The 24,407-nt window shown below is 56.0% G+C and overlaps 1 protein-coding gene across 8 annotated transcripts in view; it reads right to left on the reverse strand.

The window, feature by feature from the left end:
- Window positions 518–24,407, reverse strand: part of MED15 (mediator complex subunit 15) — a 56,301-nt gene continuing 32,411 nt past the window's right edge. For 6 of the 8 annotated variants that reach the window (XM_021073412.1, XM_021073414.1, XM_021073415.1 and 3 more), the window contains exons 3-17: window positions 21,842–21,893; window positions 20,496–20,525; window positions 18,976–19,188; window positions 14,218–14,432; window positions 13,058–13,384; window positions 11,827–11,946; window positions 4,807–4,943; window positions 4,588–4,715; window positions 4,342–4,476; window positions 4,196–4,259; window positions 3,198–3,264; window positions 2,560–2,720; window positions 2,305–2,471; window positions 1,916–2,014; window positions 518–1,420 (exon numbers count right to left, since the gene is read on the reverse strand). In XM_021073412.1, coding sequence (XP_020929071.1) covers window positions 1,284–1,420; window positions 1,916–2,014; window positions 2,305–2,471; window positions 2,560–2,720; window positions 3,198–3,264; window positions 4,196–4,259; window positions 4,342–4,476; window positions 4,588–4,715; window positions 4,807–4,943; window positions 11,827–11,946; window positions 13,058–13,384; window positions 14,218–14,432; window positions 18,976–19,188; window positions 20,496–20,525; window positions 21,842–21,893 — 2,052 coding nt within the window. In that variant the 3' untranslated portion in view covers window positions 518–1,283. Of the gene's footprint in view, window positions 1,421–1,915; window positions 2,015–2,304; window positions 2,472–2,559; window positions 2,721–3,197; window positions 3,265–4,195; window positions 4,260–4,341; window positions 4,477–4,587; window positions 4,716–4,806; window positions 4,944–11,826; window positions 11,947–13,057; window positions 13,385–14,217; window positions 14,433–18,975; window positions 19,189–20,495; window positions 20,526–21,841; window positions 21,894–22,107; window positions 23,999–24,407 lie in introns of those variants that run through there. The other 2 variants (XM_021073417.1, XM_021073416.1) reach the window with 2 other exon arrangements.

Here is a 24,407-nt window from a genome sequence, read left to right on the forward strand (position 1 = left end):
CCTGTGCCGCTTGCTCTGCTCCCTGCAACCAGAGGGCTTGCCCTGTGGCCATGCTGTTTGTCTAGGGCCTGGCAGTCACTGGAAAAAAGCACAGTCAGTACGCCCTTCCCGGAGTGCAGGGGGCAGCCTTCTAGGCACACGGGCAAGACACTGTCTTATGTCCACTGACAAACACCACTAGTCAGCGGCCCCACTCGGTCTGCCTCCTTCCAGAAAGGGCCAGGGTCAAGGCCAAGGGAGAACAGTTCTCTCCAGGACCCTGGGGCCCCACCCTGTGATGGCCTCAGGCCACCTCCTCAATTGCCAGAACACCAGCCTCACTGTGACCCTTGCCTGGCAGGACAGTCCTCCCAGCTCCATAGGCCATGTCCACAGTGCTGATCGCTGCCTCCTCCCACTCTGGGGCACAGGGAACTGGGGAACGAGCCAGGATGGGGCCTGGCTCAGTCTTGATGGTGCCCCTCACTGGACAGAGGGCCCTTGACTTGCAGAGTGGGGGGACACAGTGACAAATTCATGACAAACACAGGAATAATAAATTTATTATAAGAACCACAGAAGACACAGTAATGCACATACAAAAGGGGGGACCTCTCACTGCCAGAGGGCCGGCTGGTGACACCCTGTCAGGAGTCCGTAAGGCGCTGGGTCCCGAGGACGACGTTCTGACCCAAGCATGGGCCCAAGCGCCTAACCAGTGGGCACGAGGCCAGGAACAGGATCTGCCCTGACACCCCTGCTCCCCAGGCACCCCCACGGTGGAGCAGGTCCCCAGGGCCAGAAGGAGAATGCCATGAGGTATGAGGCCCGGCCAAAGGCAGTGGATTCGCTGCCCACACCCCCAGGCCAGAGAGCTTCCCTGTGGCGTGCCCCACATGCCAGCGGTCCCCAAACTGATTGGAGAATTCTGCGTGTTTTAAGGGTGTCCTACCTTCTGCACGGTCCCCTACAGAAACAGTAAGTTTCCTGGCACATACACGAGAGGCTCAAACAAGACCGTGAGTCCCCACGGCTACTGAGGGAGGACGTGGCCCTGCAGAAGCTGTGGGGACAGCAGGTTGGCTGGGGAGTGTCCTGCTCCTGAGGAAGCAGCTGCCCATCCCGGTCCTACCCAAGTGTGGGAAATATTTGGCAGGTCCCCAAGGCAGAAGATAAAAGCAGGAAAGCTAACCTAAGCCCAGGCTCTCTAAGGAAGCCAGTATCTAGAAATGTCCGACACAGAGCCCAAGAAGGCTCCTGGCCACCCCGTGGTCCCTAGAGGGTGGGCAGAACAGCCAGGGTGGTTAGGCGGCTGAGAGGCAGGCCTGGTGGATGCTCTGGGCCCAGGTGTTGAGCAGGGCTGTGACCGAGTGCTTGTCCGGGAGCTGCAGCAGCCGGGAGGTCATGCATCTGTGCACTGACTGCAGGAAAGGGTTGGCATCTGCAGCAGAGCAGGGCCATGAGTGCGGCTGGCTCGGTCAGGACCCTGCCCTGCCCCCACCCAGCCCCGGGGACTGAAGGTACCATCTCCCACTTCCCCCAACACCAAGGTGGACACCAGCTCTCCTCCCATCCCCCTGCCTGTCCAGAAGTGGAACAGGAATGGTTTCCCAGGGATGGCCTTGGGGTCTGCTCCTTGTCCTCTACATGCCAGCTCTGGGCCTTGGGCTTGGGGACACTTCACCCACGTGGGTTCCTGTGAGGCTAAGCTCCCATCTATGCCTCAGGTCGGCCCCACAGAGGCCCACAGGGGCTGCTGGGGCTACTCACCCCGCACCCACTCAACACGGCTGCCCTGATCCAGAGGACAACAGGAGAGGGGCCAGAGACCCTTATCTCCACCACTGAGGAGCGGGAGGAGGGCTCAGCAGGGCAGGGCACATGGAGGAAAGCCTTGGTGCCCGCCTGCCCCGGGCTGGCCTCTCGGCTAACCCACCGTACTGCCACTGCCGGTCGATCCATAGTGGGCTCTGGGCGGGGTAGTCGGCGGGCACGCTGAGCTCCAGTGGTGGCACGCTGGGGAGGTCCTTGTCATCTGCAACACATGAGGCCGTGCCTGTGACCCAGCCCGCCTCACCTCACAGCCCTGCTCCCAGCAGTGCCCTTCAGGCCCCAGAGGCCCTGGGAAGGCTGGTTGCAGAGTCTCCCCAGACCCTCAGGTGATAGAGCCACAGCTGGATGGGATGGAGTGAGGGGGCCTCCCGGACACAAGGCGGGAGGTGAGTGTGTGCAGGGCCTGACCCAGCCATCAGAGCAGCCCCAGGCTCTGTGTGAGCAGGGGTCCCCGGGCAGCGGCCTGCCCTCTGCGCCAACCCCCACACTCACCCAGCTTGCATATCAGGTGGACAGTGCCATTGTTACTGCAGTGAGAAGGGTCCAAGTTCACCAGGAACTTAGGATCTAGCCGTGCCACTTCGCCCTGGAGCACATTGGGGATGCTCTGCCGTTCATCCTCCTCAAACCTGCGCTTCCGGGCACACACCACCGGGGCCCTAGAGGGGACAGCATGCTGACCACCCTGGCCAGGCCAAGGCCCAGGACCCACCGCCCGCTGTGAGCTGAGCCCCGAGCAGTACACACGTGATGGGTGGCCCGTGGATGGCCGTCATGGCCGGCACAAACGTGCGGTACAGGGAATGGTTGAAGACAGGCGAGCGGATGTTGGCCAGGACAGCGTCCAGGAGCGGCTGGCACAGATACTGCTGCTTGGTTGGTGGCACCGGGGGCGGAGGGGGTGTGGGCTGGGACAGGACAAAGGGGTCAGGAGCCCACTCTCGGAGAGGCTCTCCAAACTCCAAGGCCCTCATCTTCACTCAAAAAAGACTTCATGGCATTATCGCCACAACTGCACCCACTGCAGACCAGGACACAGAGCCAGAGCCGGACACTCTCCCTGCTGCAGCCTCTGCCTTCCCCGAGCACTACCCCAAGGCTAGTCTTGTGCATGGAGCCCTCAACTTTGGGTGGAGAAAGCACCCACAGGGCCACAGCCAGGGCTGACTTCTCCCAGTTCCTGCCCAGTCGCACTGCAGAGCCAGCCTGGAAGGGGACTTCGAGGCAAGGTTTCCAGGCTGAGAGAACGGCCTCCTGTGCACCTCAATATTGGACGCCCATCCCCCACCCCCACCCTAGGTCCCAGCTCATGGTTCCAGGTCCCTGTGAGGTAAGCCTAACCCCTCGCAGAGACACCTGCAGCCAGGCCACAGCACCCCGCTCACCACCGCCATGTCGTTCTTGAGTTTCTCCAGGGCGATCTCACACTTCTGCAGCGTTTTCAGGGGGCACCTATGGGGCAGAGTAGGTGGCTGGCCCTCTGTGCTGGAGGGCAGGGAGCTGGCAGCTCTCATGTTCTCATCCCAACCACTGACTGACTGGCCTCTGGACAGAGCGAGCCCCAGGACCCTGACCACTAGAACCCTGTCCAGGAACCCAGCCAGTCCACCTGCTGTCCCCAGACCCAAAGTCTAAGGCAAGGTGGCCCTGCTCCCAGGAGCTACTGGTCCTGGTTGGAAGAACAAGGCACAGATATGATGGGTCAAGGAAAAGGACAGAGGCTAGGCCCTGCCTCCTGTTCCTATGACCCCAATGAGGGCCTGAAGAGCTGTCCACCTCCAACAGGCCCACTATTCTGCCCGGAGAAGCAGAACAGGGGAGACGTTCCAGAAAGGGAGGCCAGCCTGAGCCAAGGCCTGGGGAGAGGGCAGTGATCTGGGGGCTGGTCCACATGTAGGCTGAGCTCTGGCGCTCAGCAACCCTGCAGCTGGTGGGCAAGGGTAGGGACCTGAGGGCACTTCCACCGCCTTTCGAGTGCTTCTCAACATGCTGGCCCGGTTCACTTTCACAGCAAGCACACTCGAGCTGTAGTTGCCCACTGTGCAGCTGGGGTAACTGAGATGCAGCCACTTGCACAAGGCCACTGGCAAGTCAGCAGCAGGGGTACAGGACAGACTGAGGCCCATCAATGAAGTGGCTCAAGGAGGCATGGCTGGAAGGGCCACAGGGCGGGGAGAGGGCCTGGCAGTGGCCCGGAAGTGCGCAGAGGCTGGGTGTTGCTAAAGGTAAGGACTGGGGTATGGAGCCCTAGGGCCCCTTCTCTAAACTCCATGTCATCACTAAATGCCTGTTCTAGGTTGGGCCAGATGACTACCTGGGGACCCTTCTGTGAGTGGTAGACACAGCACTGCCCTTCTCCCAGGAGCCTGGGAGTAAAGCTCACCGCTTGGAGGGGTCTGTCAGGATGTCCAGAAGGCTCTTCATCTTACTCAGATCCTTTTTCCTGTCTGGGGCAGAAGGGGGAGCTCAGGTACGGGCCTGGGTATCCATGGCCCTGCCCACTGCCCACACCCTCCGCCTGTTGCCCACCTTCGTTCTTGTCGATCTTGTTGATCATGCGGCGCAGCGGCTCAATATACTTGGACAGCTGCTTCAGCTTGTCCAGGTACTGCTGCTCCTCAGCCTGGCTGGAGCCTGCAGGGCTCATGACGGAGCTGGGGTTCACTGTGGGACACGGTCGGTTAGTGCAGCCCCAGCCCACAGAGGGTCGGCTTTCAGCCACCAGTACCTCACCTTGCAGGGCCCCAGGCTCTGCCCATCCCAGGCCCGACTTACCGGGGGTGTTCAGAGGTCCTGGGGAGGGGACGCTGAAGTTCTGCGGGGTGCGTGCCGTCACTGGACTCTGGGAAGGCTGCGGTGAGGGGCTGGGCAGGAAGCTACTGGGGGACGGGGTGGGGCCGGAGCTACAGTAAAGCAGAGGAAGCGTGCCCGTGAGCCAGGGCACTGGCGGGCCGGCAGGGGAGCCAGGCAGGGAAGGGCACTGGCCGGGCCTACCTGACATTGGAGTTGGGCTGCGAGCTGGGCGGGCCGGGCTGCGGGGACGGCTGGGGCGGAGGGGGCATCGACTGGGGGGTCTGCACCTGCTGGCTCGGCGATGGCGAGGACAGCATGGTGAGGCTGCTCTGGCTGACCTGGAAGGGGGAGGGGCTCAGCCTGCTCACCTGCCCTGCCCCCTCGGCCCCAGCTCCCACCCTTGTTCTCTGACCGCCCCCCCACCCCCCAATGGGTGCCCACACACACAGGGACCGGGGGCTGGTGGCTTGACTCCTGGCAGGGGCTTCTGGGCTGGGACAGGATATCTCAGGTCCCTGTGTCCAGAGGGTGGGGGCCCATGGAAGGGAAGGCCAGCGAGGACTCTGCTCTGTCCTCCAAGCCTCCATGAGACCCCAGCTCCGAGGGCACTGAGGAAAAGCCCAGTTACGGGGCAGTGAGGACACCGCATCTTTTTCTGTCTCACCTGGGCCTGCCTGATGGGAGCAGGGCCGCCCCTGAGCTGTCTGGCCAGCACAACTGCCCTGGGGCTCCGTGGTCTGGCAGCTGAGCAGCGCCCTGTGGGACTAGCACCCCTGCTGGGAGGCGAACAGCTGATCCCTTCTCTGCATGGCCAGCTTACTCTACTCCCTGCAGTCCTCGTGAGGGAGCACAACGGGTCCAGAGGTTTCACTCGAACGTTGCAGGGTAGGAAGGGCCAGGTCGACTGGGTGCCAAGCGGCCTCCAGGTGTCTGGGCACTGAGTTGCTGGGGGCAGCACAGCCCATGCACTGGAGAACACGCTCCAGGACGCACCCAGCACCAACAGACTGCCAGGACCAGGAGAGCGAACATGTCATCTCAGTAAAGTCTACGCAGAGGGCAGCAAAGACCCTGGGGCCCCCTTGGGGGGAACCTCACCAAGCCCTGCTCCTCAATGCCCCCTGGGAGTCCCTGCCATCACCTCCTTTTCCTTGATCTGTACCTGCTGCTTTCTGCTCTCTGGCCCTGGGGCTGCCTCGTCCTCCTCCTGCCCATGGGTTGAACCCCTCACCAGGCCGGGCCCTCTGCCCCAGCAAGGCTCTTCAGCCTCTGCTGGAGCAGCCATCCCTCCTAGAAGGTATTTGGCTCTTGTCTGCAGCCTAAAGGGTACTTCTCTGAAAGGCACCTGAACTGGCACGAGGCTGCATCAGCAGGAAGGCGGTTTCACAGCTCACTTCCTGCAAGTGTCCAGGCTGTGCCAGGGCTCAGCCCATGGGAGACAGGGTGCGCTGTGCCCGCACCCTCTGCTTTCTGTCTGTGAAGCCACTGACCACACGTAGCTGCCCCTGGTGCAGTGAAAGGCGGCCTGCCTGGGCCCCAGCTCAGGGCTCCGGCCTCCTCTCTGTTCTAGGGCTCTGCCTCTCTGGCCTCCTGGGCCACAGCTCTCAAGGCTGTTATGGGCAAGCCCCTGGCCCTGAACATCCAATCCAGGTCTCTTGGCATCTGACAACTCTTCTGAAAAACACACAATTCCAGGGGGTGGCAAACACAGGCCCTTTCCAGGTCTCCCAAGGTCTGAGTCCACAGACATACCTGGGACCGGACGCAGCCACCTAGAGGCCATGCCCACAAAGACCTGGCCTCGTGAGACCATGCCTTTCATTACTAACAGCCATCTGGAGGAGAAGCTGCACTGCATCAGAGACTCGGCAGTCTGTCCCACTGCCTGTGACAGTCCCAGGACACGAAAGCTGAGTTCCCAGGGGAGGAATCTTCTGAGGGCCAGCAGGTGCCCCACCTCATTTGTGTATAGGACAGGAAGAAGGAACTCAGAGGGAAGGGACTTGCTCAAGGTCTTGTGCCAGGAAAGGCAGGACGGCCTGGGTTCTGCTTGGAGCAGGACTGGAAGGCAGGCAGATGCATAGAACATGTGACCAGGGGCAGGAGGGGCCATGGGGCAGGGCTGCTGGCAGTAGGGCTGATCTGGGATCTTTGTGCCACAAAGAAACCTCAGGGGAGGCTGGCAGCACTACACGCTCTGGCCTCCAGGAATACCTGTACATTGAAGAACTACCCCGTGTTTCTGGATCCTGTGCACTGACCTGTCCCCAGGAGGCACTCTCCAGAGTAAAGCAGAACGTGGGTCCCGCCAAGGCATAGCCTGCTTACAGCGCTACCAAGGGAGTGTGGGGATGGGGACTCAACGTCACCCTGGACTCCTGTGCTGAGCCCAGCACAGAATCTTGTTTGGTCACGGTTGCTGGGGCCCTGAAGCGTCCCCAGCACAGCACAAAGATGCAGCCAAAGAACACACTCTAGGGCTGGTGGCCAGAGAAGAGGGCGAGACAGACCAGAGAGCCCAGTCTCACAAAAGGTCGATTAAGTAGAGCCAGCTTTCTAACCTGACTGTCCCCTTGGACTCAATTTGTGGCTACAAGAAAAGAACAAAGCCAGTCAGGCGAGGTGGGTGCTGAAGCAGGTCCCCTGAGGGCTGTGTGCAGGGGCTGGGGGCGGACTGCAGCCACTGGACCCATCAAGGTCCGCGGGTGCCAGTGGGTGAGCACTTGAGTGGGACACCTGTTGGTATTACACACTCACAATGTTGGCAATTTTATTGTTTATATAAAAATCAGCTTCATGTGCTGAAGCCAAAGCCATTCCCAACACCCACCAACTGAAGCTGTAAACCCAGCCCAATGGACATGGAGCCAGAGGCAAGAGAAGGACAAACAAGCAGCTGGAGGCTACAAAGCAGAGGCTCCAAAGGGCCAGTGGCAAGGAGCCGGGCACTCAGTGTACAAGGGCCCTGAGCCCCCAGCAGCTTGTGGGAGCTGCGCCTGGGCTATCCCCTCCTACACCCCCTCCCCTGCTCCTGCTCTTCTGGGGAACTCCCACTCAGCTTTTCCACCAGCAGATTCCAAACCCTTTCCTCCCCCCATAACTGACACCCACTAAAGGAAAGTCAACTGCAAAGAAGCAAGCCCTAGCCTGTGACAAATGGTGTCAACAGGGCCTCAGATGTGAGCCATCGGGAGGGCAGGGCTATTGCCTACTGGGGTTTATAGGTGCATTACCCTTGCAACAGACACTGGATTTCAAAGTTGTGGAAAATCTGAGGTTTCTGCAGCAAATCCACTAAAATGGAAAGTCCAGAAAATGAGGGAGCCTCATCTGGGCATTTTACCTTCAAAATCTTAGAACAGTGCCTGGCCCATGAATGCACACAATGAGTATGTATCAAACAAGTGAACACACCATGGAAGAACTCCAGGTTCCATATGGAAATGGGAGAGCCAGGAATTCATACCCCTGAAAGAGCAGTGGGAAAAGGAGTCTTCATCCACCTGGAAAGGGGCCTGTGCACCGGAGAAGCTATACTCCACACAGCAAGCTCAGAACCGCACAGCTGGTGATGGAACTTTATGCCTCCGTGGTCTGAATCTCCACAATGGGCGCCCCGCAGCACAGCAGCTGTGAGCTTCCCCTCAGGTCCCACGGACCCTCGAGGTGTAACTGAACGTAACTTGAGGAGCTGAATCCTTAGTTTTACTTATTTGTAATTAACGTAAAGGTGAAGGGCCACCCGGGGCTGGTGGCTACAGTACTAGACAGTAGAGCCCCAGGAAGCAAAACCATCTGTTTAGCTGCCGTTTCATTTTACCACCAAGACGGCAGCAGCGTAACTCTAAACGCTAAAAATATTAGACACTGAACTCCACCTTCTCCAGGAAAGGAAAATGCTGGAACTAACTATCCAAAGTGTTAAAATGACAATAAACCCAGCTATTTACTCACATACCCTCAAGTGGCAAGCTGGGGGGTGGCCTTGTGTGTGTGGCCAGGCCCTTTGAGAGCCATGATGAAGGCCACTGATAAGCTAGCTCCCGGCCTTGCGAAGGGGCCGACCTGACAGTGCCTATGCCTGTGCTGAGGACTGTCCACCCAGGAGTGGCGTTCGATGGGACGGCAGATGGGAGCCAGGCTTACTTGCATCCCACCTTGGGCCAAGGCCACAGTGATCATCTTTAGGACAGCTGGACAAGACAGGGTGACAGCAACGAAGAAACTCGGGGGGTAGGGTGTACAGTGGGGAGGGGCACACTGTCTGATGGGAGTGAGGCTCCCAGGGATGGGCAGGCTGGCCTCCTTGGCCAAGCCCAAGGCAGGGAGGTCAGTCTGGGCATTGGGAAGTTAGGGGAGCTGCCGGGAACACAGCCTTCAGACCTTTCTACACCTCCACATAGCCCTATCCCAGACAGGCTGCAGGGACAGACCTTAAAGGCCAGGCTGCGGAAGCGTGTCCACAGCTATCGTCACAACAGGAAGAGCCTAACAGGTACTCACAGCACCTTCCCTCTCAGGACTACACACCTGAGCTCAAACCCTGCTCCTCTCCTCTGGGTCCTGGCTTTCTTCTGTAACCAACACTGGGGGAGGTGGGCATGGGAGGCCTGGATGCTGTACCTCCCATGGGGACACAGTTCAGGTCTATCCCTAATGTACACAATGACCCTCTCTTTGCCAACTTCTATTTCCGGAAGCACTGAGGCAGGCACCCTGGGGTCCAAGCCCTAGGCTGGCCCTGGAGTGCAGGGCCTGTGTGTGCTTACAACTGTGGGGATAACCCCAAATGAAAACCACAGCCAGGTTCAGGAAGGATACAGGCTGACCCACCAGAAAACAAAACATCTACCTCCAGAGGCTGAGCTGGTCTGTGAGGCAGGACAGCGCCCACAGCCACGCAGTCCGCGTGGCACAGAGTGCCAGGGGCAGGGCTCCACAGCAGGAGAAAGACTGCAAGGAGACCCCAGCACCACACATGTGCCCCTCACTCACCAGTGCACCCGCAGTCAATGCAAGCTGGGAGGTGACACAGGCAGCAAGTGCCAACATGAACCTGGCAATGGCTCTGGGCAAGGAAGCCACTGTCCTGGGGTCCCTAAACAAGCGTGGCCTGAGGAGCAACCCCCCCATCAGACACTAAGTGTGGGTGTTGGTGGGTGGAGCACCGCACCATCATGGGGCCCCACTGCCCTCACCTGGACAAATGGCCAACCAGTGCCGTTTTATGATTGGGGCGCCCAGCTGCGAGCCAATGGCCACACAACAGGGTCCCTTCTGGAGCAAGAAAGGCATGACTTCTTCCCAGAAGAAGCAAAAGTCATAAAGAATGAAAACTGAAGTCTAATCTCTGCAGACTGGTTTCTGGTCACAGAACTGTGGAGGAAAAGTGTACAAAATCTTTTTTTTTTTTTTTTAATTAAAAAAAAATTTTTCGGAGGACTTCCTGTTGTGGCTCAGTGGTTAACAAATCCGACTAGGAACCATGAGGCAGCAGGTTCGATCCCTGGCCTTGCTCAGTGGGTTAAGGATCTGGTGTTGCCTTGGCTCTGGCGTAGGCTGGCGGCTGCAGCTCCAATTCAACCCCTAGCCTGGGAACTTCCATATGCCATGGGGGTGGCCCTAGAAAAGGCAAAAAGACAAAAAAAAAAAAAAAAAAAATTTTTTTTTGGAGCTCTCATTGTGGCAAAATGGGATCGGCAACATATTGGGAGTACTGGGACAGGGATTTGATCCCTGGCCTGGCGTTGCCCAAAGCAGCAGCTTAGTTTGTGGGTGTGGCTCCAATCTGATTCTCTGGCCCGGGAGCTCCATATGCTGTGGGGGGGCCAAGAAAAAAAACCAAAACACATTCTTTTTATGGCCATACTTGTCACATATGAAGGTTCCCAGGCCAGGGGTTGAATCAGAGCTGCAGCTGCCAGCCTACACCACAGCCATAGCAACGCCAGATCCTAACTGCATCCTTGACTTAAGCCTCAGGAGGGTGATGGGGAACCTAGGAAGATGCAGGCAATGGGCCTCCCTGAGCTAGAGGCCTATGAACTAAACAGAAAGATTTGCCTAGCCCATTGGAGGATGTCGACTTTTATAGCCACTCCCTTCCCAAACACCAGGAAATGGGGTGTAAAGGGAGGTTCTGCTTCAGGACAGAAGCTGGAAGGTCAGAGGCCACTTCCTACCAGACCTGAGACACAGCAAGGGCAGCAGCTCCCACAGACTGGCCGGTTACTATGTGCTGCCACTGCTCCGACTCTGACTGCACACCAACTCCTGCTCTTCCCAGGACACCAAGAGCAGGGAGCCCAGGAGGCCTGAGGACAGGCTGGGGGACAGACTGTGGTGGCGGAAAAGAACTCCAGCTACAGGTGTGACATCCACAGTATTTCACACAAGAGTGAGTCCGGGCGAGCTGGTGACGAGGTGGGACAACCACAGACTACTTGTGAGCACCCCAGGCCCCGCACCCCCATGCAGCAAACACGCGGCCTCCGGCTTGCTTGGTCCGTGGCCCTGACCACCAGACAGAGAGAGAGCCTGGCAGACTCAGGGAATGAGCCGGGCGGGAGGCAGTGAGCCACCAGACACGGGAGCACCACAAGGGCGGGTAGCCCACTGGAGTCTTCTCATGTCAACCAGCACCTCTGCTCTGTCTAAAGCCAATACTCTGTCGTGCCTGGCTGTTAGTGCTGCCTCTGCCAGGTGGACACAGGAAGACTCAAGGCCAGGACTGGACACATGCATGGGGGCGAGGGGGCTTATGGGGAAGTCACGAGGCCTGACCTCCAACCCCAGATGCCAAGGAGGTGTGGCCTCTACCAGGCCAAACCAGGAGGTCTCCTCCATCCTATCAACATCCAATTCGCAGGGGTGGGTGTGGCATGCCTCAGGGCCACATGTGTCAACACAGGGCTGAGCCCCAGAACATTGGAGCAAGGGACCGCCAGAGCCAGATGCCACCATCCTTGTGCTCCTCCTAGATTCTAGAGCTACTGTCCCAGCCAGGTGAGAAGAGACCGCCATGCTCTCCTCTCAGAGAAGAGGGAAGATGAGGGGCATCAGCAGGGGGAAGCTGGGCGCTGAGTAGGGCTGGCCACCTCAGGGCTCTGGGGACCAGCCGTGATCCAACCAGGACCCTCGTAGAGCATGTGTCAGCCAGCTCCATGCACGGGAGACATGCCCCTGTCAGTGTCTGCAGAGCCAAGGCCCACAGGCCCTCACCTGGACTCCGGAACCCACTATCTGGGAGGCCTGAGCTGTCGGCACTGCTGTCTGCGGCTGCACCTGGGGCTGCACCTGGGGCTGCACCTGCGGCTGCTGCACCACCATCGGAGCTCGGACCTGAGGGAGGAAGGGAGCACACGATCTGGAGCCACCCAGGGCCAAGGGCAGGGCACCCTCTACTTCTTCAGGACTTGAGTCTGCAAGCTCCTTGAGAGGGCGGGCTGGTGTGACTTCACCGGCTACTGGCCTCCCTTTATGCCGTGGCTCATCAGAAGTGTCCCATGCCAGCCTGGCTCTAAGTTGGCACAGCCTCCGCCACCCTCCCACCCCATCTCCCTCGACTGGTGAGAAGTTTGACTCGACAGGATGTCACCATACAGCCATTACCACCAGCTACCACTGCAAGCAAAGCAATGGCTCCCAAGGCCAAATGCACAGCCCCGCCTACTCAGCCAAGCACGCTGACAGCTTACGAGGGCCTCAGTCAGAGCCCTAACTCCTCGAAGGAAACCAGGGCCAGCTGGCTCCCAGGTGACAGATGTGACCCACCTCAGGACCTCCACCCACCTTCCAGCCCACACCTGTGGGGGGCTCCTATTCACTTGTCACTCAGTTCAGACACGGCCTGTCCCCACTCTTTCCAACGAGTCACAATCAGAAAAGGCCACAAAAACAAAAAAAAAAAGTGAGCTGAGAAAACACTAAAATGGCCCCTTGACATAGCTACTCCCAACTTGGTGACAAATTTCTGTCTTCCATGTAAACATTGTGGACTGACTCTTATTTTACAAAAATGCGTAAGGCTGAAAATAACAGTATTTTATATGACTGCCCTCACAAAAACATGGCCACAATCTCTGCTCAGAAAAGAACTCCAAGTGGCTAGCAGGTCACCTTGACCCTCCTGGAAGCGGCACGCCTTTCCCCACCATGAGCACACAGGTGCTGCCATCCTCCTAGTCATCCACAATGTCATAGGGCTCATGGCCTCTGCTGCAACCAGCCACGCTGCTTGCAAGATGAGCTGTCATTCCAGCAGTGGGGATACAGCGGCTGGCGGGACACATGTTCCCTTGCTGAGCAGACATGCGGGCCAGTGGGGTCTGGGGCCACCAAGGTCTCAGTGCTTGAAGAGGAGAAGCTGTCTGCAGTCAAGGCACCCAGAAACCACCACAGCACACATGACACCATGAGAAGAGCCTTGGCCACATGAGCCTCGGGTACTCACAAGTTTCAGCTGGGGTTGTGCATACAGCATCTGTCCCGGGAGGGTTGCAGCCTGCGACACCAGAGGCTGTGTCTGTGACTGAGGTGGGAGCTGTGATGGTTGGTTCTGTGCAACTGGTGGCTGCGGCTGCGGTGGCGGCTGGTGGTGCTGTGGGTGATGCAACTGCTGCAGCTGCTGGGGCAGGGCCTGAGAAGGGGGGGGCTGTGGCTGCTGCATGGGTGGCTGCTGCATTGGTGGCTGAGCCTGCAGAGCCTGCTGCTGCTGCTGTTGTTGTTGTTGTTGAAGCTGCAACTGTGCCATTCTCTGAAGTTGCTGCTGCTGCTGCATCTGGAATGAGACAAGCAGCACTTTTCATCTCACTGGCCTCAGGGCTCCGTGCTGGTCTGGCCCCTGGTGAGGCAGAGGGACACTTCCCACAGGACGCTGAGGATGCCAAGTGTGCACCGTGCCCCAGCCCCAGATGCCAGCCCACCCGAGGCCTAAGAGGATTAAGGAAGGGTTGAGGGAAGTGTTTCATGAGCTTGGAAAGGGTCATACATGGGTGCTGCCCAGACAAGCTGAGGCAACGCTTGGCTGAGGGCATATCTCAGAAGCTTCCCTAGTTTGGGAGGTCTGTTTGGACCCTAGAGTGGTTACTGTAAGGCCTTAGGATGAGGAGGAAAGTGGGACTGAAGCCTCATGGCCAGTCCTGGGAGAAGGGCCTCCAACCTGGAGGGGCCACTGGGCAAAGGAGGCAGTGAGCCAAATTCTGGAGCAGGTGGGAAAGCACAGGGCCCTTTGGAGTGTCCCTCCCTCAGCCAGGAGCAGACCTGACCAAAGATGCTGAACACGTCTGGAGACTGACTACAAACCGTGGGCAAGAAAAGGTTGTCTTCCAAGGAGGGCTTCTAATGCCACGCTGCCACCCCTCTGCGGGATGCTGGATGTGGGTGGTGGACATCCAGGGACAGAACGAGAGGCATGCATGTCCTCACAGCAGACATGCCACAGGGTGCATCAGGCCATCCTGCTTGTGCAATGTCCAGCCCACCTGGAGTCCATCCAGATGCCAGGTGCCCAGCTGCCTTCCCCACAAGCTCACAAGCCAGCCTCTGCCCCATCTGTGCCCTGAGGGAGCCCTTGGAGGAGAAACCTGGCTGAGGGCACAGAGCACTGAGTACCTGCTGCTGGTTCTGGTGGTGCAACTTGATCAGGTGCTGCTGCTGCTGCTGCTGCTGCTGCAGTTGCTGCTGCTGCTGCTGCACAGCTACCTGGAACTGTTGCTGCATGGCACTCTGCTGTGCTTGGAGCTGCTGCTGCTGCTGCTGTAGCGCCACTTGCTGCTGGAACTGTTGCTGCTGCTGCTGTAGTGCCGCCTGCTGGAGCTGCAGCTGGGCTGGAGACAGGGCGAGTGTGTGTGTGTGTGTGTGTGTGTGTCTGTCTGTCTGTCTGTCTGTCTGTCTGTCTGTGTGTGTCTGTGTCTGTGTCTACTCTGCCTGCCCCATGCCAGGGATGACAGGCAGGGTAGCCGGAGCGGACTTAGCACCATAAATAACCACCAGGAAAGAATGGACTGGTTGGTCTCTAGGTGGCCCAGAAGCCCAGCCCTGGAACCACTGACCTGCTCCCTGACCTGAGGAAGCGCCAATCTGAACACATCATATCAATGGACTCTCAGGACTGGGGTCTTCTGTGACTGGCTCCTTGCCCTTGGCATCACTTTTGCAAAGCTCCCCCACAGGGTGGCAGGATCAGTAACCCCTTTCTTTCTAGTGTCAAATGATAGTCTGCTATATGGATTTTCTACGTTTTGTGCATCTATCCATCAGCTAGCTAACAGACATTTGGGCTGTTTCCACTTCTGGGTGGTTACGAATAATGCTGATGTAAACAATCACTTGCAAGACTTTCTGTGATGTGGTCTCTTTTCAGGTGACAGAAATGTTTCAGAACTGTGGTGGTGGTTGCTCTGAAAAGCACTGAACGCCCTGCAGTGCAAACTATGGTACATGAACTTCAATACACAGTTTGCAAAGCACTGCAAACTATGAGTCCAAGAAGTTCAATGAAGCTGCTGTCTAGGTTAAAAGAGATGCAGACACAGCATGCTTTGGCCGGCTCCCCCCAGTGGTACCACTTTGTGACATTACAACACAACACAATCAGAACCTGTGCTCATCTGCCTGAGTGTGTAGTTTATGTTCTGTACAATCTCACCCAGTGAGACTGAGCCACCACTGCAAGTCAAGATACCAAACAGTTCCCACACCACAGGGAGCCCTCCGGCTGCCAGCCTCCAGCAGCTACCAAGGCGATCTCTACTTTTACCTCTGCCACTTTCAAGGGGGATGAGGAGGACCATGCAGCATGACCTTGTCCTCCACACAATCCTCTGAGGGCTGTCAGAGTACAGATTGCGGGCATCCATCCCACCCACAGGCTTAGACTAAGTTACTCACTACTTCATTCGACTCTCTCTAAATTTATTACTTCTGTCTGCTTAACTATCAGGGAGAGGAAACTGCCCAACACAGTTTAATTTTCAAGTCTTCTTGCATCTTCTATTGCGGGCATGTTTCCTGCAAAGACTGAACAGCTCTGCATGCTCTCCTTCCACTTATATTCAGTCTCACATCTCCCGTCTCTTAGCAGAAAGCCTACCCCTTCGCATTTACTGTGATTACTTATAGTTTTCAACTTATTTGTATCTGTCTTCCCCTTCTAAGTTTCCCTTCCATCTCCTTTTGTTTCTCAGCTTTACTGAGGTAGAAGTGACAATATTTTTCTCCTTTCCTAAACTGTATTTTGCTGGATGGTTGGGTTGAATTTTTATTTGCTGTTTCTGTTTTATTCTATTTTTTCTGAGATAGTCTTCTGGCCTTTAGTGTCCTACTGTCTCAGGACAGGTTGGAGTGTGGACACCCTACTAACGTGCTGCCCTTCCACTCTGTGCCCTGGGTCCTCTCCTTAATGCCAGTCAGATGACCTGATCTCATACTCCGCATCTCTCACCCCCTGCTTCCCAAGGCCTCTTCTCTGGGCTACAAGCTAGGTAACATCTCCACATGCAGCTTCTAGCTCACAAATTTCTTCTTCAGCTCTAATTCACCCACACTCTCCCCTTTCAGGTCAGGTTCTACTTGGCTACTTTTAAAATCTGCTTGGTCACTCCTGATACAGCATCATGGTGCTCGTTCACTTTAAAGTCCAGGCTTTATTTATTTATTTATTTATTTAATTTTTGCTTTTTAGGGCCACACCTGCGGCATATGAAAGTTCCCAGGCTAGGGGTCAAATTGTAGCTATAGCTGCTGGCCTACACCACAGTCACAGCAACACGGGATCCGAGCTTCGACTGTGACCTACACCACAGCTCACAGCAATGCTGGATCTCTAACCCACTGAGCGAGGCCAGGGATTAAACCCACATTCTCATGGACCCTGGATGGGTTCATTAACCACTGAGCCACAAAGGGAACAGGGAGCCTTTATTTTTTAAGCACCCAAAGGCCAGGTGTCCCTGTGCCGTCTCCACATCTGATTATCTACGCTCCTCCTAGAAGTGTGTCTGCTCCCTTCCTGCTGCCAATTTTATGTGTTCACTACCTGGCCTTAGCCTGCAACTCCCACAGGCCTGAACTGGGAGCACTCTCTTCCAATCTACCCTGGTCTCTGGGGGAGCTGGGAACAAACACCAAGGCCCCCAGTGCAAATCCAGGGTAGAGGGATCACAGGCTTGCCTTCCTCCACCTTCTGCCAGCCTGGCAGTTCACAATGTAGCCTACCTAGCATCTAGTTATCCAGGAGGAGGGAGGGCTCCTCAGCACCCAGCCTTTCAGCCAGCCAGAAATAGGGCTTATTTTCAAAGTTGGTTCTAAAGGCACATGATAAAAAACTCATCAAGGAACAAAAATGCATAGAGTTCAAAGTACTGCACCTCAGCCCAGCCTCTAGTCAGCAGTGTGCATTTCCTGTGGCTCAGCCAGGTCACCTGGAGCAGACACACTTCTAGGAGGAGTGCAGATAATAATCAGATGTGGAGACGCACAGGGACACCTGGCCTTGGGGTGCTTAAAATAAAGGCTCCACAGAGGGCTCTGGACTGCCTATGAGAGGCCTGGCCAAAGCTCTGACCTAGGACCTACACTCTGGGGGCAAGGAACTAAGGTCTGAGGCAGCCTTAATCACACAGTGTTATTTGGAAAAGGTGTCAGGAAGGGGTAGCAAGTGCCCATCGGGCCACCACACCTACTTCAGGTGGGCCAGGTGGCAAGAGGTGACAGGTGGGGAGGGAGTGTCTCTGGCAGAGGCAGCAGCAGGGTATGAAAGCAGAGAACCATGTCAACTTTCCCTAGTGATACACAGGACACCAGGCCCCTCAGAGTTGGAAAACAGGATGTGGACCAAGGTCATACTGGGGGGAATGCAGGCAGCCCACCAAAGCTTCACCCCTGAAGTAACATAGTCTCAGGACTGAGAATGCAAGACACACACCATGGGAGCATTCTGAACTCATACGCCCTGAAACTATTTTTTATTATAAAATCTAAGTTTGTGATAAAATGAAATTCAACCAGTACACCAGGGTGAAATGTAGAAAGGAGCCAGCCAGAGCAGACACTGAGCATCCTTTCCAAAGCCACCTCATGTGTGTGTGTGTGGCAGGTGTGCTGATGAGAGAGGACACAGGAGCTCGAAATGAAGAGCCATGCAATGAGCAAAGAGGCAGATGGCAAGATGTCAATAGGGAGAAGAAATGAAGCTCTGGGAGGAAGGGGTGGTGGGAGCAGGACACAGAGGACTGTGCTCAAGGCTGCGGCTGCCGCCCCCCGTCACAGGTTCCTGAGAAGGATGTGTGACAAAACACATGGAAATACCACAACCTCTACCTGAGTGGTCACAGCAGCTTTACCTGTAACAGCCCAAATCGAAACAACCCAAATGTCCTCTGTGGGTGCCTGGATAAGCAAACCAAGAGGGAACGACACCCCGCAAGGAGCAGGAAAGAATGGCTGACACCACCTGGAGGGTTTCAAGGGCACTATAGGCAGAGTGAAAAATGCCAGTCTCCAAAAGTCAAATATCATATGGGTCCATGGATGGAACATTTGCAAAATGGGACAATCACAGAGGCTGAGAACAGGTCAGCGGTTGCCAGGCTGAGAGCTGAAGGCGGGTGCAATTATCAGGAGGTGCCGTGACTGCCTGCCAGTGAAGATGACGACGCCATTCTACAAGTGACAGACCCTCACAGAAGTATACATGTGCACGTGCAAGGGAAAGCCCAGTCCCTTGTGAGAAGTCTACTGGAGAGAACGGCCTTGTGGTTTTGGTGATTTGGGCTAAAATGTTTCTCTGGGGGACCTGGGGGAGGGGAATGTAGGACTCTGCGCTATTCTGTACCTTTCTGTGACTCAAACCGTTTTTAAAAGTGTTATAAGGAAAAGAGTACTGAACAAATGTCTAGTATCAAAGGTCCACCAAGAGGGTTCTGGAAAGAAAAGGCAGGCCTGCCCAGCCTGAGCAGCAAGTGGAGGAGATGAGGGGGTGCCCTGCAGAGAAGCGCAGAGGGCTGGGTGTGTCCATCAGGAAGCAACCTGGCTGCAGCCACAATGCAAGGGTGGCCCGTGGCCAGGGCAGCTCTAGAAGAGCCAGCTTCCCAAATCAGGTGGTCGGGGGGCTGTGGGTGCCAACAGTACTGCTTCAGGGCCGAGGATACCAAGACAGAACTGGTTCTACCCTGACTATAAGCACAACCCCCTGGATGGCGTCCCCAGCTCCCCCACCTCACAAGCCCTCCCCCACCCCTGGGCAGAGGGCTCCGGTGCCCCAACTCTTCTGGGAGGCCGAGCTTCTCCCTGCTCTTCCCCACCCCGCCCTCAGCACGGACCACAGCGTGTCTGCATAGCGCGGCAGGTTCTGAGACATGTGGTACTCACTCTGTGGGGCTGCTGTGGACACGACGGCCATGCTGTGGGGGGCCATCCCTGAAGTGCCGGGAGGTGGCTGCCCTGAGAGCGGCATCGGCTGCCCCATGGCCCCCAGGCCACTCATACCGCCCAGGGGCTGTCCTGGGCCCCGAGAAGGTATGCCAATTCCAGTCGCTCCTGCAGCAGGCCCGCTGGTCAGGCTCTGCAGCGCATTCATAGGGTCTGTGAAGCACAGGGCACAGCGTCTCAGGGCAGCACCCACCAATGCAGACAAGATGCAATCAAGCACACGTGTCCTCCCACCTCCAGGGTCAACTCCCTCAATGCCCCGAATGGGAAGAGGCCAGGGACCGGACACCTCCTACCCTGAGTCCTCCTGGGCAGGAAGCACACCCCACACCCTCACCAACCTGTGCCAGAGCCCCAGTGGTGAGAAGCAAATGAGCTCCACTGGTTGCCCACTCCTCGCACTGAGACACAGCTGGGATTCCAAAGAAAACAAGGGACAAGGGCCCCCTGCACAGTAAGCAAGAGCCTGGGGCCAGAGTATGGGAGTGCCGTCCTTGCACACCAGCACCCCACCTCTGCTAAGCCTGGGCAGGACCCCACTGAGGAGGAGCTCTCGGGAAAGGCCTCGAGAAAAGGGTGCAGTGTGTGCAAAAGGTCTGCAGAGTGCAAGGGGTGCAGTGGGGCTGGCCGGCGCGGAGAGGACTTAGCTGAGCAAGGCTGCGCCTAGCACCAGAGCCCAGGGCTCTCGCCACAACAGCAAAGAGCCACCTGCTGGCAGATGTGGCCTTGCCAGCACACCACTCCATGGGACTCGGTACCCAAGGGCCCTGTGTTCGAATGCCAAGAACTCAGTCTCTTGGCCAAGCACACTTGATCTTCACTTTCTTCCAGCCCCGGGAGGCCTGCAATCACCACACGTGCCAGGAGACCCCAGGCAGGTACAGCCAGCTCAGTGAGCAAGCCTGGGTGCCTGACGGCAGGACAAACAGCCAGGCTGGCTCCTCGCCTCAAAGGTCGGAGCTTGGTTGGTCACTGGGATCTGCTAAACCCCTTCACTGGCAGCTGGGCTCACTCAGTGAGACCAGGGCTAAATCAACAGGGTTCCCATGTGACAGAACCTTGAAATTACAAAAATGATAATTCTTAACTTACAAAGAAACTTTGTAACTTAAGAAGTGAATTCACAGCTATCCTTTAAGAAATACCACTGCAGAGTATTATGGTGCATATGCCATAACTGTCCTCTCCCCGAGAGCTCAACATGTTAGACGCTATCTCCATAATCGTGTGGGCCTTCATCATTCGGCTGGGGGAGCGGGATGGGGCGGTATGTCTGCCGGGAAGAAGGTGGGTCTCAGGCTGGGAACTGGCAGTTCTCACGGACCCGAGGTCTCCTCTCTGGGAACTTCCTCCTCCAGTTAACAGCTTAACCTCAGGCACACACGTGTCCACAGCCTCACTCCCGCGCCCCGCATCCAAGGTCAGGGAAAAACTTTAATTCGAAAAGGAGAAACTCTTACCACTGCCAGATGCTTGAGATTTCTTGTTATCTATATTAAGAAAAAAAAGTAAATAGTTTTTATATAACCACATATTTCCATGCTAAGTTAGTTCTAAAGGCATTTGCCCAGAGGTCATTTGCTAAAACCGAGCTGACCCTGCCTAGAAACAAGACAAAACAAACATCAGAGCTTCAGCGTGTGTTTGTGTGTGAACATGTCTGTGTCCCACCCCCGGCAGCACTGACACACAAGGAGGCCTGGGGCAAGAGTGCAGAACCGCCCCATGGCTAAGAGCTACCCCAGGAGGAGGCACACTCTGGGGAGGCAGCACCCCCATTTTCTGGGTAAGGAAACGAAATTTGTCCAAGGCTGGCCAGAGGTGGGATCCAACCAGCCTCAGCAGAGGTGGGGAACTGCCACGCCAGTTCCACCCTCTCCCAGTGGTGGGACAGCTGTGGGCATTGCCATGCCAGCGCCGGCTCCCAAATAGGCCAACCAGCCTGATAAGCAGAGCCCTTGCCAGGACAAACGGAGTAATGGCCAGGCTGCTCACTCCCCAGGCTTCTGGTTGCAGCTCCTCCTGTTCCAAACACCATGGGACCTTCCCAAACATGGCAAAAAGCGAAAGCAAGTTAAGTACATCTTGCTGACCATTCTGGTAAGAAATTATGTGCAAGGAACTAATAGCCCCACAGGGGCTCTGGAGTCCCCAACAGCTCCCGTTGTCTGAGAAACTGACAAGAAGATCCAGATGCCTCTAGACCCTGGGCAGCAGTCACCCGAGGGACAGGCTGTACAGAGAGGAGGCTGTCCGCTGCAGTCACACACGTAGGCCACGAGGAGGCACTGTGGGAGAAACCCCAGGGCACCTGCCAGACCGCCTTCCATTAGAGACTGGCCACTCAGGGACATCAGTGTCTGTAGGTGTGGGAGGAACATACAAAAGCCAGGTGGGTCCCTGGCTGCAGCTGCAATGACAGAGCGGCCCTGAAGAGCCTCAGGGCTGCAGAAGGCCCTGAAGAAGCTGGTCCCTGAAGCTGCCGGCCTAACAGGAACACACTTAGGTCCAGCCTCCATCAGTCAGAAAAACCAACAATTAGGGAAGGAAGAGTCTGTTCCAGGGCAGACTCTGCTTATTTAAGAGTTGCCTAGAGATAAAAGCAGCCGTCCTTCAGAAAGGGACATTGAACAGACAGGCAACAAGAGCGTGGTGCAGGCCACTTGGATGCTAACATTTCCACTGGGCCAAGATCAGCATGCTTGAGGCTGAGGCTCTGGGAGGATGGGAAATGTGGAAACAAACCCAGACATCCTGCCTCAGGCACTGCGGCCACAACCACCCGGAGACGTGAAGTGTTACTTACGGATGTCTCGGAAATGGATAATGAGCCTGGCCACCAGGGAAAGGTATTCGTCCTAAAAGTAAAAACAGGAAGCAGTTTAATCCCAGACAAAGAAGTAAGCCTGAGTGGCACCCCTCCCACCCGTGCGAGCCATGAAGGACCTTTCCCGAAGGCAGGGACGGTGCCGTCCTCCCGGCCTCCTGGAAGCCATCTCCCCGGGAGAGGCCCTACACTCAGCTCCTGCAGGCCAACAAAAGGCACAAAGACACAGAAAATCAAGGAGGTACCGAGACACTGGAAGCTGCTTCTCTCCCTGGCCAGTCGGAAAGTGGCTCAGGCACCCTCTTTCCTCAAGGGGGGCCGTGGGACCGGCCCGAGGTCACATAGCGTCTCAGAAGAAGGCCTGCGCGAGCCCCTTTTGTTTTTGCTCTATTTGTACCAAAGCACTTTCGCTTTTAATACTGGCCTGTTGCTTTCTCACTGCTGACGTCGCACTTGCCTGCGAATCTGGACGTGCGCCCTGGCTAAGCTTTTTGAAACTCTGTGTTGATCTGCATTAATGTGCTGCACAGGCCGAGGAGAAGGCACGGCACCTCTCGGTGGAGGCAGGTGAAGGCTGCTGCCCAGGGCCCTCTTGGTTCCAGCTGCCGGGTTTCTGGTACTGCCCAGCGGCACCGGCCTTCCACTGATTGTCCTTTTTGTAACCAAGGACACTCACTCCCGGGTATTCTGGGGAAATCACTACTGTGTGTCCTGGGGTCAATGAAGGGACGTTCATAAATATAACCTTACTTCAGAGAAGTCAGACCATCCTTCTGGCAAGACAGGCAGAAAGAGCAGAGCCTTCACCCTGCCCACTCAGATGACCCCCCTCCTAAATCATTGTGACACTGAGTCTGCTCAAGGACCCACCACACAGCCCAGAACCAGCCATGGCACCTGCAGTGGGACTCCTCAGGGACAACCTGTGAACCCAAGGACAAATGGAACCTATGGGCATGAGAATACCTCTAAGGGAAACCCATGAAGGAGGTCTCAGACAAACCTAACAGTGTGAGCAGCTTCTAACCCTCACAAGCTCTCCTGGATCTCTAACTTCACCCAGCACTGTTTTCTCAGCCAGGGAATCAGCAGAAGAAAACATGGGGGAAAGACCCGGGGAGGCCATGGAGCAGGAACAGAGGGCAGAGCAGTGAGGCTCTGATGCAGCAAAGAGACACGTGGGAGGCAGGTCGGCACTCCCTACTCCTGACAGCCCCCACCAATTTCTGGGAAGAAAGGGGTTCCCCCATACCACCTGACAAGGCTTGTCCTTGAAGGACTACAGGGTGGCAAGTGGGGGTTAATGGAAGCTCAGAAGCGAGATGGCTGAGGATGAGGGGATGAGGACGGGGAGCTTGCCAAGATCTGACGGCTCATTAAGGCCTTGGCCATCTCTGGGGTCAGGGAAATGTTAAAAGAATTTGTCAAGCTTTTTCTATTTCTATAAAAGGTGAAACAAGAGGAAGCAAATTTAAAAAGCAACCAGGTGAGAGTTCCCCTGCGTCACAGAGGGTTAAGGCTCTGGCATTGTCACTGCTGTGGCTTGGGTTGCTGCTATGACACAGGTTTGACCCCTGACCAGAGAACTTTTGTATGCTGTGGGCGTGGCCAAAAGAAATTAAACAAACAAACAAAAAAGGAAATAGATCATTTAAAAGTCCATAAATAACAGTTCTCATTGTGGCGCAATGGAAGTGAATCTGACTAGTATCCATGAGGATGCAGGTTCAATCCCTGGCTTCGCTCAGTGGGTCGGGCTGTGCGCTGTGGTATTGGCTGCAGACATGGCTTGGATCCTGCATTGCTGTGGCTATGGAGTAGGCCATCAGCTGTGGTTCCGATTTGACCCCTAGCCTGGGAACTTCCATGTGCCCCCTAAAAAGCAAAAAGTCTATAAAAAGCATTCAAGAAATAAAAAAAAAAAATGAAAAATGGGGAGTTCCCGTTGTAGATCAGTAGTTAATGAATCCAACTAGGAACCATGAGGTTGTGGGTTCGATCCCTGGCCTTGCTCAGTGGGTTAAGGATCTGGCATTGCCGTGATCTGTGGTGTAGACAGCAGACACGCCTCGGTTCCCATGTTGCTGTGGCTGTGGCATAGGCTGGCGGCTACAGCTCCGATTTGACCCCTAGCCTGGGAACCTCCATATGCCACAGATGCAGCCCTAGAAAAAGACAAAAAACAAAAAACAAACAAACAAAAAATGGGCAGAAGACCTGAGCAGACATGTCGCTAAAGAAGACATACAGATGGTCAGCAGGCACACAAAAAAATGCTCATTGTGAATTATTAGAGAAATGCAAATCAAAACTACAATGAGGGACCACTTCACACTGGTCAGAATGGCCATCATTAATAAGTCCACTAATAACAAACGCTGGAGAGGGTGTGGAAAAAAAAGGAACCCTCCTGAACTCTTGGTGGGAATGTAAATTGATACAACCACTATGGAAAACAGTATGGAGGTACCTCAGAAAATTAAATATAGAACTACCATATGATCCAGCAATCCCACTCCTGGGCATATATCTGGACAAAACTTTC

This window comes from Sus scrofa, chromosome 14, assembly GCF_000003025.6.
Source record: "Sus scrofa isolate TJ Tabasco breed Duroc chromosome 14, Sscrofa11.1, whole genome shotgun sequence".
Taxonomy (NCBI): domain Eukaryota; kingdom Metazoa; phylum Chordata; class Mammalia; order Artiodactyla; family Suidae; genus Sus; species Sus scrofa.